Source organism: Gymnoscopelus microlampas (genome assembly GCF_963454915.1).
Source record: "Gymnoscopelus microlampas genome assembly, chromosome: 15".
NCBI lineage: Eukaryota > Metazoa > Chordata > Actinopteri > Myctophiformes > Myctophidae > Gymnoscopelus > Gymnoscopelus microlampas.
This window is the reverse complement of record NC_139952.1, coordinates 29,640,562-29,660,107: the sequence shown is the minus strand read 5'-3', so window position 1 is coordinate 29,660,107 and position 19,546 is coordinate 29,640,562. Positions and strand designations below refer to the sequence as shown.

General features: G+C 41.0%; 1 protein-coding gene across 1 annotated transcript; it reads right to left on the bottom strand.

Moving 5' to 3' along the window:
- Window positions 1–2,122: 2,122 nt before the first annotated feature.
- On the bottom strand, window positions 2,123–17,168 carry txlna (taxilin alpha). The gene is made up of 11 exons (XM_084079679.1): window positions 17,074–17,168; window positions 15,672–15,880; window positions 14,453–14,731; window positions 13,173–13,264; window positions 11,257–11,427; window positions 7,567–7,761; window positions 6,838–6,957; window positions 6,672–6,746; window positions 4,678–4,770; window positions 4,357–4,452; window positions 2,123–4,231 (listed from the first exon to the last, which is right to left on the bottom strand). Exons 2-11 carry the CDS (start codon window positions 15,859–15,861, stop codon window positions 3,914–3,916), a joined length of 1,629 nt encoding a protein of 542 aa, XP_083935805.1. The 5' UTR covers window positions 15,862–15,880; window positions 17,074–17,168; the 3' UTR covers window positions 2,123–3,913.
- Between the last annotated feature and the right edge of the window lie 2,378 nt (window positions 17,169–19,546).

The following is a 19,546-nucleotide window of genomic DNA, read 5'->3' as shown; positions in this document are numbered from 1 at the left end:
GGGTCCAGCAGTGAAGTTTTGTTCGTGCGCCCCCTGGTGTCAGGAGGACTGCTGGTACACTGGCAGAGTGTATGAAGAAAGAAAGAAAGAAAGAAAGAAAGAAAGAAAGAAGGGAAATAATAGGCCACTGTTACATAGGGGCGTTAACCGTTGACAACACGTGACGTCATTGCAGATTATCAACAGAAACAATGCGGCCGTATTGTTTTCTGTTTCTGTTGATAATCTGCAATGACGTCAGCATGTTGCGCGTGCAGAAAGCATCAGCCAATGGGCAACGGGCAGCCAGCAGTATATAAAGTGTCTACAGTACGTTCAAAGTTCATTCCTTCTTTCTTGTCACAGAGAAAGAACAGAACCCAAGCAACAGAGAAGACAACTCATCCATTATTATGGCTGTAGTTACACTGTTGTGGTCAGACCTGGTGGAGATGGAGGAGTGCAGGGAGGAGTGGAGGATCAAGGAGGATGAGTGGGAGGCCATTCAGGAAGAGAAGGAGGAGAGGATGGAGGCATTGGAGTCTCTTAAGGCTGACTTCTTTTCTCTCCGGAGGATGGAGAAGGAGACTCTGCTGCAAGAGACTCTGGTGGATGAATGGGAGGCCATTGACGAAGAGAAGGTGGAGATGGAGGAATGGGAGGAGTCTGCTTTGGCAAAACTCTATTCCCTCATGTGAGATCTCAAGACCCTGCACCCCCCCCCCCCCCCCCCCCCCCCCCCCTCAGTGACCCTGGGTCCTATGCTGGTGGCGGTTGACCATGATAGGTTTAACCACACCGGATTGGTCACAGGAGAGAGTCCAAACTAACAACAGCATAATCTCTCTGAAGTGAAGTGGAGAGGGGGATAGGATAGCCCAGGGCTCCCTGGGCTATCCTACACATCCTTCACATTTTCACTTGCTTTTCATATTATACAGTCACCCCTAAAATGTAAAATGACATGTTACCACAGTTCACCTAAGTGCACAATGTACAAATCAAAGTTAAGATATCGGCTGCACAGTACTTCAGATTAAGTTGGTCATCAAGGATTCTATCATGTTTGAAAAAGTAGTGTCTACCATTAGATAAGCATAACATTAGGTTCCATAATGTTTGATACCCAAGAACAGTACATCTGAATGCATATGGAATGTGAGAAAAACATCAACAAAAGATCATAACTTAACATTACACAATATTAATGTTATTACTACAGTGTGTGTGTCACACATTTTTACAACAGGCTACACAGGCTGCTGCAGCTCTTCATAACACTGACATAGTCAAAAATAGCTTCTTAGCTAACATTGTGGCACTCTTTGTTACATTTAATATTATGCCCAGTCACTTTGCATTTCATTTGTGGAAGTAACACAAGTAAGGCAAATGTAATAACACATTAATTACACAGAAAGTAATCCTATTATGTACATGTATCTTGAAAGTAACTTCCCTAACACTGATAATACCTATATAAATAAATAAAAGAAAAAAGATGCATTAAAGGGTTGCAACATAATCTTTATTTGTTTTGTACAGTATTTCCACTGGTAACTTTAAATTCAATTTCTTTTTTTCTTTACATTTTTAATATTAATGCTTTTTGTATGTTTGTAATTCTGTGTGTCATGTTCAGTTTAGGTGTATCAGTTTTTTGTCACTCATTCATACCGTCAAGTCACAGTTTAAGATGGGTAATTGATATTGAAATAAAACAATTTTTAAAGAAAGAAATAAGAGGACCAGAACAGAGAATATATAGCAAGACTGGTCGGTGATGGCATACGAAAAAATATTTTTTACAAACCTAGCATTGTAAACATTTGTAGCATAGACAACATTACTTGACAAAGCCAAGCATGGCTTCATAGTTTTGATATAGACATCAACAGTTTCTAGGACGGAAGACCTTTAAATATCGCCATCTATTTATTTATATATCAATATATCCATCCATCCGTCCAACATCACACGTTTTTGGAGCGGTATGCACCCTCATAAGCTCAGCCTCCCTCTTACAGAACATAATGAAGCATTTTTGATATGTTTGGTCATTTAAGAAAACAGTCCCATAGGGTGCATTGTTATTTGAGCCCAAGAGGATATAAGAAAAAATAAAGAAATCAGGCAAATCACATTCACAGTTGCATCGTTTATTTATCAAGAAACATAATATACAAGGCCAGATAAAAGTACTGCAAAGTAGACAAAAGGGAAACAATCTTTGGTTCTTGTCAATCATGGACATGGTGAGTCTGTAGTGTGTGTATAACGACGTGGAAGAAATGTTTGCGTTACCATTATTATTACCATTGTGGTACAAAGTTAAATCATTAGTGGCATAAATTAACCACATCAATGACATATATTAAGTAACCCAAGCATGTCTGCGGAGTGTTATGGAATGAAACGAACATTACATGAACTGTCTCTCACCGTGATTTACACACATGACCATACGCCATCTAATCCTAATTTTATCAAAAGCATTCTTTTAAATCATTACGTATTCCTATATTTACCTGTTTGTACATCCTTAGGCTTGATCTATGGTTCTCTGAGTGCCGATGTCACGCGCAGACCTGCAAGCTCATGAGTCACGCTGCAGTGTCACGTTGTGAGCTTGTAGATCAGCCATGTTTGCCACGTGGCAACGACAGGCAACTAAGCATAAATCAGGCTATAAACTGAACGCATGTAGGAGTCGATGGCTAATGAATATACATTCTCAGCTAAGTGCTTGTCGTGTCAGAATGCCACAGAACAAAACCAAGAGACAAGGGTTGCATAGGGATCCTTTAACACTCATATATTATACCAGTACTACTGCAATGACCTTAAGTAATTTGCAAAAAAATACAGACTGATTTACAAAATATGGACTTAACTGGCATAAATGAAATTGGTCAAGTGACACGTCGTGACTGCAAGAACAGCCAACGGACAAAGAAAATCAACTGATACAAAGCGAGCAAAGGAAAAGACAATAATTAGGAATGGAAAGTTGTTCCAAATACAATACCTTCATAAATGATCTCAAGTATGAAAAATAGACTGATTTATTCTTATAGTGGTGTTTTTCCAAGATACACACTTTAAAATTGTAAACAATAAATACAATCCACAAGATGAGAAGCACAATGCAACCAAAGAAGATGCAACAAAACAAATCAGAAAAAAATAAATGGTAGTAACCCTAACATGGTCTACAAAGTGATGCAAACTGAAACTTCAGGAAAACGTGATGTTCTAACAAAACTTATACTGCCTGAAAAAATAAGCAAACCTAGACCATAATGACATTTTTAATTTCTATATTTCCCCAGATCACTTGCGATTCAAAATTAACATGCTGTCTGCAAGTATTGTACTGTCTAAAGACATTATATAATTGACACCTGTATTAAGACTGTAAAAGCCAAGGCTGTGCTACTAGAACTTCTGGCCTTTACAATACTGCAAACTCTACAAACAATATCCGACACACATGAACACGAACAGGTGGAACGCATGAACATAAACCAATTACATAGGAATGGACTATTTTCTGTGACTTTTGTCATCCTGAGCAGCATCGACTCTCTTATCTTGCACAAATATCTCTGTAGTTTGCACATCACGCGTGGAATGTGAAGCAAAAAATAAAAAAAGAATACAGGACAGAAACAAGAGACGCAGGATAAGATTTATCCCTTCAGAAGGCACAATCTCCCCTTCGTTACCGTGAACCCCAGACATACCCGGAAGAACACGAGCAAACCCTACCACCATCGCTGTCAAACATTTACCAGATAAAAGCAACAACTGCTACTGAAACGGCGCTTAGTAGCAGAGGTTCGCACGCTAGCGTGTGTGTGTGTGTGTGTGTGTGTGTGTGTGTGTGTGTGTGTGTGTGCGCGTGGGTGTGCGTGTGTGAGGGCTGCCAGCCTCAGTCTTGGGCAGTGAGAGACTGGGGGCATGCCTCTCCCATTAAACCCTCTGTGTCCAGCTCTGGGCCACAGTGACAAGAATGGGAGCAGGGCGTTGCGTCTGGGGCTGGGGGGATGCTGGCGACCAGGCTGGCCTCCTGAGGTAAGTCCGTTGGGGGCGGAGAGGGGGAGTCGGCCCTGGGGTCCTCCTGGGCTCCGCTGAGGTTCTGGACCTTCTTGCTGAGCTCGTTGCGTTCGACCTTCAGCGCCCGCCTCAGCTTCTCCAGCCGCTGGACTTTCCCCTGCAGGGCCTCGAACTCGCGGTCCCGCATGGTTTTCTGGGCAGAGACATAATCATCAGTGAAAAAAAACAGCAAGCCTGTATTGACATGTCATCCACATGCTGTACTATTATTCTATGATGTTTTGGAGACATTAACGCCCGACATCTGGAGTGGCTTACCTCCTCAGCCATCTCTAGGAGAGCCTTGTTGCTACTCTCCCATCTGGAGCGATACATGGTGGTCTCCTTCTCCAACTTCTTTATCTTTTTAGTCATCTGAAGATACACAATTAAACATAAAAGGAAGGTGAGCTCTTGAAAGGCAATTTATTTCTTTCGAACATACACCCCTCCACACACACACACACACACACACACACACACACACACACACACACACACACACACACACACACACACACACACACACACACACACACACACACACACACACACACACACACACACACACACACACACACACACACACACACACATTACCTTCTCCATCTCCTGTTTGAAAGTGGTGAAGACCTCATTGCTCTTGGATAAAGTGGTTTGAAACTCCTCAAACTTCTCTGTGTAGAGTGACAGCTAGGAGGAAACCATGAGGGTTGGTCAGGTACAATCACATCAGAATATTTAAACCTCCCTCCGAAATGTTCTCAACAAACCATCTACAATGTCACTGGTTTGAAATCATGTCACACCGCTATGGAAACCAGAGCAGAACAGAGTTCACCCTCCTCCACATATGAAATCTGATCAAATCCAAAATGGATGTATAGCTCTACAGGTTGGCACTGGCAAACATGGAACAGCTAAAAAATTCTGGAAGGGGCTTTAACATAGCCAGACCAGACTAGATCAGAGCATAAGAGCTTAAGGACAACCAGGCCTCTAAACACAAACACTACAAATAACTTGTAGTATGCCTGTAAAAAATATCAGTATATTTGCATTAATGACACCTTTACAGATTGGCTGTCCTGTCATATAAGTACGGTAGTTATTTCATTAACGTTGATTTTCGCTTTCTTTTGCATATGTTATGTGCATTCAATAATGTTATTAGTGTGGTTGCCCTAACAGGGCAACCAGACTATAGTACTCTATACACTTTACATCTTTATTTATTTATAGATAAACTTTTTTCAAACCGCTACTCCTCCCACAGTTTTCATCCCCTAATGTTGTGCCATATATCAAAATGACCGTCTTGAACGGGAATCGTGTGCTTGTATTTTGCTAAGACATTGGTTGAATACTTTAATTGATATTAATTTCTTAGTGCCATTAAATGTCCCCATCCACTTTAATGGAAAAGTGACAAAACTCAAATTCAAGTATTTTTTTCTCAGAAACCTTAACAGCTACAGTTATCAGATTTGGAGGGATAATTCATAATTAAGTCCCAAATTATTCAACAAAATATCACACCATTCGGCCTCATGGTGGCGCTATAACAGCCCCCTTTACGTTTTGGCCCGTAACTCCTGAACCGTAGGTCCTAAAATCAAAATTTCTTTTCACCTGGATTCCTTGGGTCACGACGCATCTCCCCATATAGGCCACGCCCATTTGCGTCAGGATAGATTTTTTGATATTGATTTATTTCTGCATTAAATTTCCCCATCCACTTTAATGGGAATTGCAAAAACTCCCATTCAAGTATTTCTTTCTCGGAAACCGTAAGGGCTACAGTTACAAGATTTGGAGGGGAGGTTCATAATTTTCTCTGAAATTATTTAAAAAAATATCACACCATTCGGCCTCATGGTGGCGCTATAACAGCCCCCTTTACGTTTTGGCCTGTAACTCTTGAACCGTAGGTCCGAAAATCAAAATTTCTTTTCACCTGGATTCCTTGGGTCACTACGCATCTCCCCATATAGGCCACGCCCATTTGCGTCAGGATAGATTTTTTGATATTGATTTATTTGTGCATTAAATTTCCCCATCCACTTTAATGGGAATTGCAAAAACTCCCATTCAAGTATTTTTTTCTCGGAAACCGTAAGGGCTACAGTTACAAGATTTGGAGGGGAGGTTAATAGTTTTTTGCAAAATTATTATGAAAATAATCACACCAGTCGGCCACATGGTGGCGCTATAACAGCCCACTTTACCTTTTGGCCTATAACTCTTGAACCGTAGGTCGTAAAATCAAATTTTTTTTCCCCTAGATTCCTTGGGTCATTACGCAGCTCCCCATATAGGCCACGCCCATTTGCGTCAGGATAGATTTTCCGCCATTTTGAATTTTCTTCAAAACACACTTTTTGCTCCTTTTCCTACAATTTTTTTCCATCTCGCACAAATCGGTACACGTGATCTATGGACCCCTGCGATAAACCTGTCCAGACGACATTATGATAGTCCGACCGGCGTCGGTGCAACCACACTTTGCAATTTCCCCGGAATTGCGACGCGTCTAGTTACTTTATTATTATTAATACTACTATCCCTTTGTGCTACAAATGGTCCAGTCAAACCTGTTGCTTGAGGTGGACTTCCTGTTGTTTCATCAGCTCACACATCCTTTGAGACTCCACTGCTTCTTTCAGCAGCTGAGAACAGAGAAACCCGTCAAGGAATTAGGAGACAAACACATGTGTTTATGTACAGTATGTATGTGTTGCATGTGGATGATTGACGTACAAACTCTTTCTCTCTGTCGTGGCGTTCCTCAGACTCCTTGAGCAGCTCCTGGGCCTGATGCAACTTAGCGTCCACCAGCTGCTGCTGGAGATCCTTGTGCTTCACCAACTTGTCTATGTGCTGGGGAAACACGCACACAATAAACTCCTCCTACTACCACCACCAATAACAATACATCAAACTAAAGAGTTAATAAAGCCATGTACTATACTCTGTAGTATGATGTAACTTGCCAAAAAAGAAGATTTTCAAGCTAGAGTATAAATTAAGCTTAAACGCAGCAGCATACTACTTTTTGTGAAAACAAAGTTTGACGAGGTCAAAAGAACAAAGTGATGTAATTGCAGATACCGGCACTTCTTGCACCTTCAAGACTTTCTAATTACAGCTACAAACACAACCAGATGGCAATTAATTCATAGTGAGAGATAGCACACAGTTTGTCCACAGAACATTGTCAGAAATGGCGAATCTCCAAGACAAATTATGTGAAAGCACATCGGAGATGTAAACCAACAGTGGAGATCCAGGTGTCTGAATCCAGGTGTCCGTTCCAGCACTGTATATAGTGCCATTTAGTCCGAGGAGAACTTTTTCAGTTATTTTGAAGTATTCTGCAAGCTTCAGTGTTACAAACTGTATATAGGATCTTCATCATAGAAAAAAAGAACGACACCACAGAAACTTGAAGACAATAATTCCCCCGACAAGGGAGGGCAAAGGAATTACCTCCTCTCGCAGCTTGTACTGTTCTATGAGCTTCTTGAGTTTCTCAGCCAGCTCTGTGTTCTCCTGCCTGAGGCTGGCGTTCCTCTCGTTGTGCTGCTCCATCTGCGCCTGGATGTCGTTCAGGGTCACCTGGAAATGGGATGTCACCTCCTTCCGTTTCTCCTCCTCCAGCCGTGCCCTCTGCACACCTTCGTCCTGGGGGAAGAGAAGAAGAGGGGACTGCATGAATATGGTTTCCATGGGGCACAACTGTAACTGACCGGACAGCACATTGACCATGTAATTGGTTTGATCCCAGAAACACTGGGTTTGCGTATCTTCACTGACGGGTGGAAACCTTGTACGTCCAAAACCGTTACTTTTCAGGAAAAGGAAAAAATAACCTCTGTTCCAATGTAGTTATCATTTAAGCACAAGCTTGTGTTAATACTTGTCATTGGTTTAATATTTGTAACCCACAATCACAACATATCGTGATGCAACATGTTATTTTTGCTAACATCCTACAAAGTAGATTAATACATTACAGATTAGTACATTAATTTAAGAAAATAAATAAATATGGAGATACAAGGTTTCTGCCCAACAGCAACAATGTCCTTCCCCTTCTCTGCCCTCAGTGTCCTGTCTCTCAATCATCCTATCTAAAAAAAGACAAGAAAAACATAATTAAAACATTCCTATGGCAAGGACACACTGTCAGTATGCAGACCCAAAGCAGTGACCTCTTTTTATTTTTAAATGCAACTTTTGTTTAAGAGCAGCAGCTCATCACGGTCATTTCGTCTTTTATCAACTGGAACTTCATGTTATGTCTCTGTATTTCCATCTTGACTGTGTTGCTTAGCTTCAAAATGGAGAGCCTGCATAATGTATAAGATGTATAAGTAAGTGTTTAGCGCGTGTATCTTATTCCTAACAAAATATTCCACCCCAATCACTGTGATTTGGTTGAGACGCACGGAGGGACGCTCATTTGCTTTCACATGACAATCTATTCTGTCCACACACGGCTTGCCAACTCGGATGCCGCATTTTTCAAAGCGTGAGGCCTTCGGCTGCTGAGTGCAGTCACTCACTTAGCAACTTGCTCAGGCGCGCCTCACAAGCCTCAAGGCCTCGTTATTGGTGTGCCTGCCTTGAAGCCTGCCTCAAGTCATAGTTACCAGTTATTTTCATCTGCGAATATGATGCACATCCTTTCACCGTTTGCCCACAGATTAGGAAGTTAGCAACAAGTGGCTTTATGCAGTGGCTAAGTTAAGAACAAGGCCTACAACTATGACAATACACTAAAAGTTGTGTACTGACTGCACATTTTCCCAAATACGGATTTTAGTTAATCACTTGGGCCCAAATTCTGCTTGTAGGTCTGGCTATTTTTAAAAGATTTGAATAAATTCCCATTTCTCCTCTTTTTGTTAAATGTTCGCTTATCCTTATAATATACCCCAAATAAGGGACGCCAGGTTGAAAATGATCAAGCTTGCTTAATGGCTAATGTTTCCCTTGCTAACTGCATGCCAGATCATATGTCATGAACTGACTTGAACTTATGATACCAATACGTTGGTAAAACGATGATGTAAGTTTCGTTGGACTGGTTCAGACATGTAGGGCTGAAGTCCTCTAGTATTCTTTTTAGCTACTATTTGTTTACCAATGTTGTTATCTGTCCAAGTAGGCTGACATTGTGGGAGGATGGGTAGGGACTGTGGGACAAGTGACCAAGTCAAAACTATTATTTTAAAATTAGCTATTTGCATACTGACTTCAATGTACACTTGTGAGAATAACAAGAAATGACTAAAGTCATAATATAGCCGCCAGCGGCAGGCTTTTTTTGCCCCAATCTGCAGCACAAAATGTAAAAGTGGTCTTTAAAATGAAATCTCAGCCATTCCAATGCAACCAAAATAACTCAACAGAGAGGTTCATCGGTTGGCTACCAATATAAAGGATGTGTGTGTGTGTGTGTGTGTGTGTGTGTGTGTGTGTGTGTGTGTGTGTGTGTGTGTGTGTGTGTGTTTGTGGCTGACAACTATCTGAAATTAAAATGACAAAAGTTAAAAACATTTTTGCCTATCATTAAAACAACCATTCATATAATGTGCAATAAGTGTTAAATGGCTTTATATTATGAATAGTACTGTAATAATTACTATAAAATCTCCATGTCTCTTCAACTCTTTATAACAAAAAATGCATATTTATTTTTTCTTTGTTTTAACCAAAATATATCACTCGCACTACATTTTACTAGGGCCTTCAAATACAGTACTTTACAGAGTAACAGACAGAAGGCAAGTGACCTTTTTACTTTTGGAAAATAATATTGAAGAAACGGTTAATTTGTGTACTGTCACTTTAAAAGCGCAATTTATACTTCATCGTACGACGGTGTCACGTCACGCACCAAACATAGCCGATCTCCAAGCTCACACTGCGTCTGTTCGCACCACGTTGTGAGCTTGTAGATCTGCCATTTTCGGCAACGATAGACTGAGGGACGGACACGCTCAGCAACACTAGTTATTCATTCACAGGGAGATCCCAAACGGATTATTATCAATTGGATAATTAAAATTGTCAACGGAGACTTGCTACCTTGGGTAGAAGAGGACGAGTGAAACTTTTGAGCGTTTCACTCGTTCGGTGCAGTTTCACCGCTGCACCGCACATGTAAACACAACAACGACGCAACCACCCGAGTGTACAAATGGAACCAAATGGACGCTTACAGCCCCCTTAAAATAGTGATGTAGTGAGCCAATAAAATTCCTCTTCCTTGTTAACCCGGGCAGCGCTGTTTGGCACAACTTGCAGCTATCAATACACTTTTAGACCAACATGTTTGTGCCAGCGTGAGTGATTAGATTTATTTCTTGATCGCCTCTTGTTTTGATAGTTTAGACATGACGTCAGGGGCCGCTGCACTCGATAACAGGCTCGACAAGCCTAAAGCTTATCGATAGCCGGGTCTCGATAAATTCATGCCCGGGTATATAATGTACCCGGTTTTCGAGCTCCATCCCTACTTGCGTCGAGAACTAATGGAGAGTGGACATTACCGCGTTTGGCTAAAAACAGTTAGTAACATCATACAAGCATAAAAGCTAACTATTAGCCAAATTCGGCTAGCGCTCAGACGAATCCACTGAGAGAGGCGTGTCTAGTCCCATAGCTTGGGAGGACGAGGGCGCCCATTGGCTTAAACGACAGCCAATCACGCAAAAAAAGTGTTGAATACATGTCGGAAATCTGTCGGGTCAGAGTCAGAGTGAATACAGAGCCGCGCTTTCAGCTGGCGGCTAAAAACCCCCAGACATATATAACAGTAATACCCAAGGATCATTATGAATGAGGCAATAGGTCTATGACAGTAGGATGTTAAGAGCTCTGGAGCCATCCAGGTTTTACATTTGGACAACAAGCTACCTATTTTATTTAACATGTTTTCATAATTGCATAATTTTACAAAATGCAGCAGTTATCACAACAAACACTAGAGAGCTTGTGTACAATTTGGGGTTTTGATAACATGTTTGTCTTTTCTTCTGTGTATTGTCAACTTATACATAATAATGATTACACTACTATGAGCACAACTTTCAGACTTTCGAGAGAAAACTGTAATTCATTCATTCCATACTTTCTCCAGACCTGCAGACCCTGCACCCTGTGGAGTACCTTGAGCGTGCGGTTGTGTCTCTGCAGCTCTCTGCAGAGGCTCTCCAGTTTGCTGCGGGCCAGGATGGCTTTGCTGTGCTCGCTCCGCAGGTTGTCCTTCTCCTGCACCAGCTGCGTCTGCTTCTTCTGCAGCGCTCGCATCTGCTTCTGAGAGTTACGCTGCTCTTCCAGCTGTCACACACGCACACACAGAGTATAGCATTACTATACTTGTGAAGACATCAACATTTTACAACGTAATTTTTTAATGCCATTTCTACCTTTTTTTGTGTGCAATTTGTAAAGGTAACACTAAAGCCTGAGTTGAACCTAGTTGCGCGCCTAGCTTGTAGACGTGATATTTCCATAAACGACACCACTGCACAACTAAGTATTAATCAGGCATAACTCTAACCCCAACCCCTAAACGCCTAATCCTTGCCCCAACCTGAATCTGTTTCTAACTTTAAACCTAACTCTATAAATCTGTTTTAACCATAACAGAAACAACAATTTCTCTTGTGAGGACCAGGAAAGTTGTCCTCACAATATCTATGTCTTAAATTTATGCTATTCACACACATTTCAGGACAAGCTGAGTCAAGGTTAGGGCTGTAGGATATATCACAAAGACACAGAATAAACATTGCAAGTTGCATGTTGAAATCTACAATTTCATGAAACCTGAGAAAATTCTGGCTGCTCAGTAGGAGTCTCTTTGAGACTAGGAGTCTCTTTGAGTCTCCTACTGAGTTAGACTACTGAGTTAGACTCCTACCAGATAGACTCCGCCGGTCATCAAAGTATTGGCTTAGGAATGTGACAAAACAAAAATCTCCATGAATTCAAGGCTTCATGGGGTGTGTAATTGATATAAGTCATTTTTGGGGTAAACTACTCCTTTAAAGTCACTTATACAACATTATTTTGTCTGTGCAAAAACAATCACTAATGCAAAATGCACAGAATGATGCAGTATTTGACACAGTGCATTTCTCCCTGTGGGTTACAAAATAGCCCTAGGACATAGAGGACATATAGGACAGAGGTCTGCATTGCACCACTGTGTGTGTACACTGTATGCGTGTTAGATTCCTGCACCAGATAATACATCAGTACCTTATTTCCATAAGTCACTTGTCCACTCAGCTGTCCAGGCTGAGAGATCAAAGTAAAAAAATAATCCTTCAAATGATCTTTCCATTCAAGCAAAACTCAGTAACCCTAATTACTCACATTTAATACCTTTGAGATGATCGGATCCTTTAGAAACATATTGTTGCTGTCGGGCAGAAACCTCTTATCTCCATATTTTAACTTTTTGTGTTTTTTTGTAAATGAATGCCCTACTTGATCACACTACAGCGTCACACAAAAGCATCGAAAGCATCAGACCCACAAGCTCGAAACTTTTGAGCTTGTAGATCTGCTACTTTTGAATTTGAATACTGAACTTTGGACATAGTGTGAAACGTCTACATCAAGGAAAAAAGTGTCAACAGCATTCATGTCGGTTTGTTCAGTGTGACAGCACTGACAGGGTCAAGAAGAGCGGTCTATGAGCTGATGTACGACGTTGTAGGCTCAGACGGAGGTCTGTAGAGTCTGATATTTTGGGCCATGTTCGTGCAGCGTGGCTGGTGCTACGACGCTTGTCGATGTGAGACAACATCTAACATGCAAAACTAAAAGGATGGTCATTGTTGTTCGAAATTATGGTGTCAATTTTAATATCAATGTTTGATCTATACAAGCTATTAAATGATCTATTTTGGGAGCACCATTTTCCCATTGCACATCATGCCATCTAATGGAGATATAAGACCGTTCAGTGCGCCGGCACCTCAGGAGAAGTCCTGCAGGATCAGGAAGTGTGATGTCACAACAACCCTTCTCCAGCACTGACACAAAGCAGACCTTTTGGCAGAAGCACTCACCAGCTCAGCGTACTTCTTACACAGGCCTGCTAGCTTCTCGTCTGGGGTGCTCAGTGTGTTCAGAGTCTGCATCAGAAGAGTGATCTCTTTACCTAAAAGCACACAGAAAACATGTCACAACACCATCGCTCCATGTGACTATGTTAGACATCACAATGCGTTTTCTGTGTGGAGTGTAAATATAGCAAAATATTACATAGAGTATAACAGCATTATGGAAAAACTGTGTTGTTCTGTGCCTGTAGAGTGAACTAGTCAGTAGTCAGATTACCCCAATGACTCACTCTGGGCATTTTCTGTTTTCCACCACTCATTCCAGATGCAAATAACATGCTATGCTCTACTCCACACACTAAACAGATTCTTATGTCTACAATTCAAAGTTCCCCTTTACCAGAGATCTGTTCTGTTTTTGTTTTGTTATTTAGTCGTCACTCGGACACTTTGCAGCAATCCCACAAGTGGCCTTGGGTGTGTTTGCAGTATTATTTTTAAATCCAACTTGGAACTGAAATGCCAGGATGTTTTCCACTTTTGTGTTTAAAGCGAACCTTCATCCTTTCATTCAGATGACCTTGTTCTGTTCCAGTCAGTGGCATGATGACAATAACCAGCGTACAGAGTGGTCTGGACATGCAGCCTTCTGATGCTCTGTAGTAGACTTATGAAGGTTCTACATTCAGAACATCTACAACAGAGATTCTCAACCTTTTTAATTTCAAGGACTCACAGCTTGATATAATATAGATTAGGCCAGTGGTTCTCATCATGTGGGCCGTGCAAGTGCCCCCCAAATAATTGAGGCATTTTTTTACTTTAAAACGTTACATTGTTTTCATTGTGATGCAGATGAAGATCGAAGCCAGAACACAATCGATTAATTGATCATTAAAATAAACAGGCTCTGAAAATGCACACGGCTCATCCATCTGATCACTTAAGTGGTCAGATGGGTGGGCCGTGAATGCTTTTAAAATTTTCAAGTGGGTCCTGATCCAGAAGAAGTTGAGAACCAATGCATATTAGGCCATGTGATACAAATTGTATCTCTGGTACCCCAATTTAATTTACACTGTAAAATCTTCAGTGTTATTTGAATTCAAAATGTAACCAAATCCATTTGATCGATTTGTACACACTCGAGAGTTACAGACCCGTAAGGGTCCATTTTGTTTCCTACTATCAATCAATTAGCTGGGGAGGGGACCCTCTGGAACCCCCTCAAGGACCCTTGAGAATCACAGCTCTACAAGACGCATTCAATAGAAGCTTCCCCTTACCGAGTCCCTTCACTTTCCTCTTCTCCTGCATCTTCTTGGGCTCCTTCTCCCCTCCCCCTCGTCCTCCTCTGCCGCCGTTGACTTTGTCCGCCACGGGCTTGCCGTCCTCCCTCTCGCTGGCCAGCAGCAGGCCGTTGAGCTCAGTGCCGTGGGACTGGCCGTTGGGCAGGGCGGCCGAGTCGTCGCCCATGACCTCCATGCAGTAGGTGCTGAGGATGTCCTCCAGCTGTCTGCTCAGCTCGTCCGCCATTTCACTCTGGGACATCACCACCTCCGGCACTGGATGGATACATGGATTAAAGCTTTTTGTTGGGGCTTTTATGCCTTTATAGATAGGACAGTGGACTGAGAGGAAATGGGGAGAGAGATGGGGAGTGACACGCAGCAAAGGTCGTCGTAGGAACTGGATTCAAACCCGCGACACGCTGTCAGGCTGGCATTGCAGCCGAGGGTGCCTGGACCACCACGCTGCGGCCCAGGCCGATTAAAGAACATTTTAATCTTACGACTGAATTTTTTTGTTTCGCTAGGAGATTTGTGAAAAAAAGCATGAAAGGAGCATGAAAGGAGCGCCCCTACACACACTAGCGCTGTGTTTCATAATTCTTTTTGCAGACATTTGTGAAAACGCATGAAAGGAGCCCCGCCCCCACACACACTAGCCCACACACTGTGTTTCATAGACAATTAGCAGACATAAACAATTAGCTGATAAAGTTTACAACATGGCTACGGTAATTTGCCTACTGCCTGCCATCACAGTAGCCAGATGATTAGATATCTAACATCTGGGGCATAGCAATTGAACATTATATAAAGATCTAAGATAAAATAAAAAAATCTGAAAATATGAAGTGTGTATTTTGGGATCCACATGGGAACGGTTTGGCTCCAATGTGGATGTCATGTGATCAGCCTGTGACATCAGTAGTCTATGATGTAGCTTCTTTTCTTTTCGTTTTTGCTTTTTACTTAAACGGTCTGTTACGGGTCCATATGGTCCCACCATAACTCTCAAGAGTTATGATGTTCCTTGAAATTAAAAAGTTAGACAACCACCGGTGTTGTAATTGTATAGCAGACGTGAATACCAGCTCTGACAGTGTTCCGGAAACAATTCCGGTTCCTCAATGTTGGACCCGGTTCCGGATCCCAACCCCACTGACTATGTGCGAGTGCAACTTGCCTGGCTCAGTAAACCCCACTGAAGTAGCTTTACCTTCACACTCGGCCCCGTCTCCTTGTGGAGGTGTGTCTGTCTGCGGTGTCTCTGCCTCAGACTCTTTAGGACTGCTGCCGTCGTCAGGAACTTCAGGAGCATCTTTTGCAGCAGCAGTAATTAACTCCACCTCTCCTGTTGCAGGTGGCGTGTCCTGGGTAACGGACTCTTCCGCGTCTTGCTCTTTCATCTTTGTTTCCCTACAGTATCTAAATGGTTGACAGGAAACGATTAGGTTATAAAATGTTATATTGTTATATATGTTACATAACCATAATCTAACGTTAGGTCGACTGTAGAGCTGCTTATCTTAATTCAAGTCAAGCTCTTTTGAATATCCCCTTTCATCTTATTATATTATTGCCCTGCCCTACAAAGGGCTGGGCAATGTACCAACTATGATGGGAGGTATATATACAATTTAGTTAATTATATGAACAGTGCAACATCCATATTTCGCAAATAATGTCACTTGTTTCAATGTCATCTTTCAACAGTGCAAATGTGTCTTTAAGTTCTCCAGAACTACAATAAATAAAAGACAAGGTGGACATTCAGAAAATGACACATTATGGACTTTGAGAGAAAATGTGACAACAATATAATCTTACCAACATAAGATATAGTGATAACGCTTTAAACTCAGTTTAAAGTCACTTATTATAATAACACCACCTGGCACACCTTCAATAATAGATTAATGAGCAGTGGTGGAAAGTAACTAAGTACTCAAATACTGTACTTAAGTACAATTTTGAGGTATTTGTACTTTACTTGAGTATTTCCAATACTTTTACTTCTACTCCATCTTGGATCCAAATATTGTACTTTTACAACTACATTTATTTGAAAGCTTAAGTTACTAGTTACTTTGTAGGTTTTGATTATTATTACAGAACATGCATTACCCACTTCAGCCCTATATACATTTTGGCCATTTGAAAATAGCCAATCTACAAGCTCACAATGTGAGCTTGTAGATCAGCTATTTTCAAAAGATTTTTATACATGGGACATTCTGCATAATAAGTACTTTTGGTACTTTAAGCAAATTTTGATGCCAATACTTTTGTACTTCTACTTTAAGTACATTTTGAATTCCTGACTTTTACATGTAACAGAGTATTTCTACAATGCAGTATTGATACTTTTACTTAAGTAAAAATGTGTGTACTTTTTCCACCACTGTCAATGAGTTAGATTTGATATCATTGACCTGTCAAATCCAGCTTTACTAAAACCTGCTAGTTAAGTAGCCAGTGTTAGCTGGCTATGGCTATGTGAGTTAGCTCATGTCAGCAAACAAGCTAAGGAAACCCTCAGTAGAGGTAACTTAAAACGTGTTTCAACGTTCCATGGACGTGTTAGTTGCCTGTAGAAAGAGCACGGCGCATTGCTTTACCTTTAGTTATGTCTCAGTATGTTGTTATGTGATAGATATGATGATGTGCAGCTTTCCCCAGCAGCGTGAGAATGAAGCTCCAGCAGCGTTCTGTCACAAACAAACAATAATCTCTATCTCGTCAAGTCTCGCTGGTAAGCATTTAACTTCCGGTCGGTGGACATGAAAATAAGAGTATATGTTCATGAATAACACAAATTACAGTGAAAAGGCACTTACTTTTTACAGTGGTGGAAAAAGTACATTGTTTTCTTAAGTAAAAGTATCAATACTGCAATGTAGAAGTAGTACAAGTAAAAGTTCAGAATAAAACATTTTACTTGAGTAAAAGTACAAAAGTATTGGTATCAAAATGTACTTAATGTACCAAAAGTAGAAAGTACTCATTATGCAGAAAGAATGTCCCATTTCACAAGTTTTCAAATGTATAAAATGTATAACATTATTTTGAAAATAGCAGATCTACAAGCTCACAATGCATCGCATCACGGCGCATTGTGAGCTTGTAGATCGGCTATTTTGCTATTTAGCTGAAGTGATTAATGTATGTTTTGTAATAATAATCAAAATCTACAAAGTAACTAATAACTAAAGTTTTCTATTTCTGTACACAGAACCCCAATGGAAACAAGTCATAGTGCTTTTAGCATCCTTTTGTATTGAACTGTAGCCAACTTTCTTTGTGCTTTTTTTGCAAACTGTTAAAGGACGACTTCACCACTTTTCAACATATCTTCATATAATAGGTCCTCACTAATGCTCATGATAAAATTATACCATTTTTTTCTACTTGGTCTGTGTCTCATAGGAGGGCTGTGGACAGTCCAGAAACCTGTCTACCAGTGACATCATCGTTAGGCATGATTTTTTTTTCCAAAAAGATTAAAATGTTTTTATTCAGATTTTTATTAAGGCGACAACAATGGGATCTTTTATTGCATTGCAACTTTCCAGGAATACAAAGCCTGCAGTTTCTATTAGCTTGGATTCCCCATCGATGATGTCACTGGTAGACGGGTTTCTGAACTGTCTACAGCCCTCCTCTGAGACACAGACTGATTAGAAAAAAATTGTACCATTTTATCATGAGCATTAGTGAGGACCTATTATATGAAGATATGTTGAAAAGTGGTGAAGTCGTCCTTTAATAAAGTATTCAATCAATCAATATATATCAATCAATCAATCAAATGTTGTACTTGTTTGTGAGTGACTACAATAAAACTATCAGATCTACAAGTAACAATTTCACAAAATATTTTAGGATTATTTATGATGATGATGATGATGATGATGATAACTATGATTATTATTATTATTATTTTCGCATTCATGATCATATCTACAGCACTTTTTAAATATTTGTTATTGTTTTTCATCCACAAGCCTGCAGTCAACAGGTCAACCATAGTTTTATTTTAAGTCCACTGAGAGGAAGTGAATTGCTTATGGAAGGACAGCTTGATGAGCGTGTGAATTTTTTTTATATTGACGAAAACTCTAACGAAACAAACTTCCGGTTATTTCGTCGTCTTCTTCGTTCATTTTATGGTAACAACACATGTGCGCCCTCTACTGTCTGCCATCCACTGATGTGGAGTATTGTACAAACAAAATACACAGTGTTGGGTTGACGCAATTACACAGTTTGAGTGACAAATTGACAACTCATAATAAATACTGGTTTACTGGGAAGGATGAAATGCACAACAAAACGTAAACAGCTGAGCTAGCTTGCAAGCTAACGGCAGCATAAAAAGAAAGAAAGAAAGAAAGAAAGAAAGAAAGAAAGAAAGAAGAAAGAAAGAAAGAAGGGAAATAATAGGCCACTGTTACATAGGGGCGTTGACCATTGACAACACGTGACGTCATTGCAGATTATCAACAGAAACAATGCGGCCGTATTGTTTGTTTCTGTTGATAATCTGCAATGACGTCACATTTATACAGAAGCATGTTGCGCGTGCAGAAAGCATCAGCCAATGGGCAACGGGCAGCCAGCAGTATATAAAGCGTCTACAGTACGTTCTAAGTTCATTCCTTCCTTCTTGTCACAGAGAAAGAACAGAACCCAAGCAGCAGAGGAGACAACTCATCCATTATTATGGCTGTAGTTACACTGTTGTGGTCAGACCTGGTGGAGATGGAGGAGTGCAGGGAGGAGTGGAGGATCAAGGAGGATGAGTGGGAGGCCATTCAGGAAGAGAAGGAGGAGAGGATGGAGGCATTGGAGTCTCTTAAGGCTGACTTCTTTTCTCTCCGGAGGGTGGAGAAGGAGACTCTGCTGCAAGAGACTCTGGTGGATGAATGGGAGGCCATTGAGGAAGAGAAGGTGGAGATGGAGGAATGGGAGGAGTCTGCTTTGGCAAAACTCTATTCCCTCATGTGAGATCTCAAGACCCTGCACCCCCCCCCCCCCCCAACGGTCCTTTTAAGGACCACCTTCCTCTCCTTTTGCTGTGACCTTGCCGTG

Excerpts from the sequence above, each read along its gene's own strand:
- txlna (XM_084079679.1), bottom strand. The coding sequence starts at position 15,861 with ATGAAAGAGCAAGACGCGGAAGAGTCCGTTACCCAGGACACGCCACCT. Across the intron at positions 4,453-4,677 it reads TCAAACAGGAGATGGAGAAG|ATGACTAAAAAGATAAAGAA; the intron begins GTAATGTGTGTG and ends GTGTATCTTCAG. Across the intron at positions 4,232-4,356 it reads TCCTAGAGATGGCTGAGGAG|AAAACCATGCGGGACCGCGA; the intron begins GTAAGCCACTCC and ends GTCTCTGCCCAG.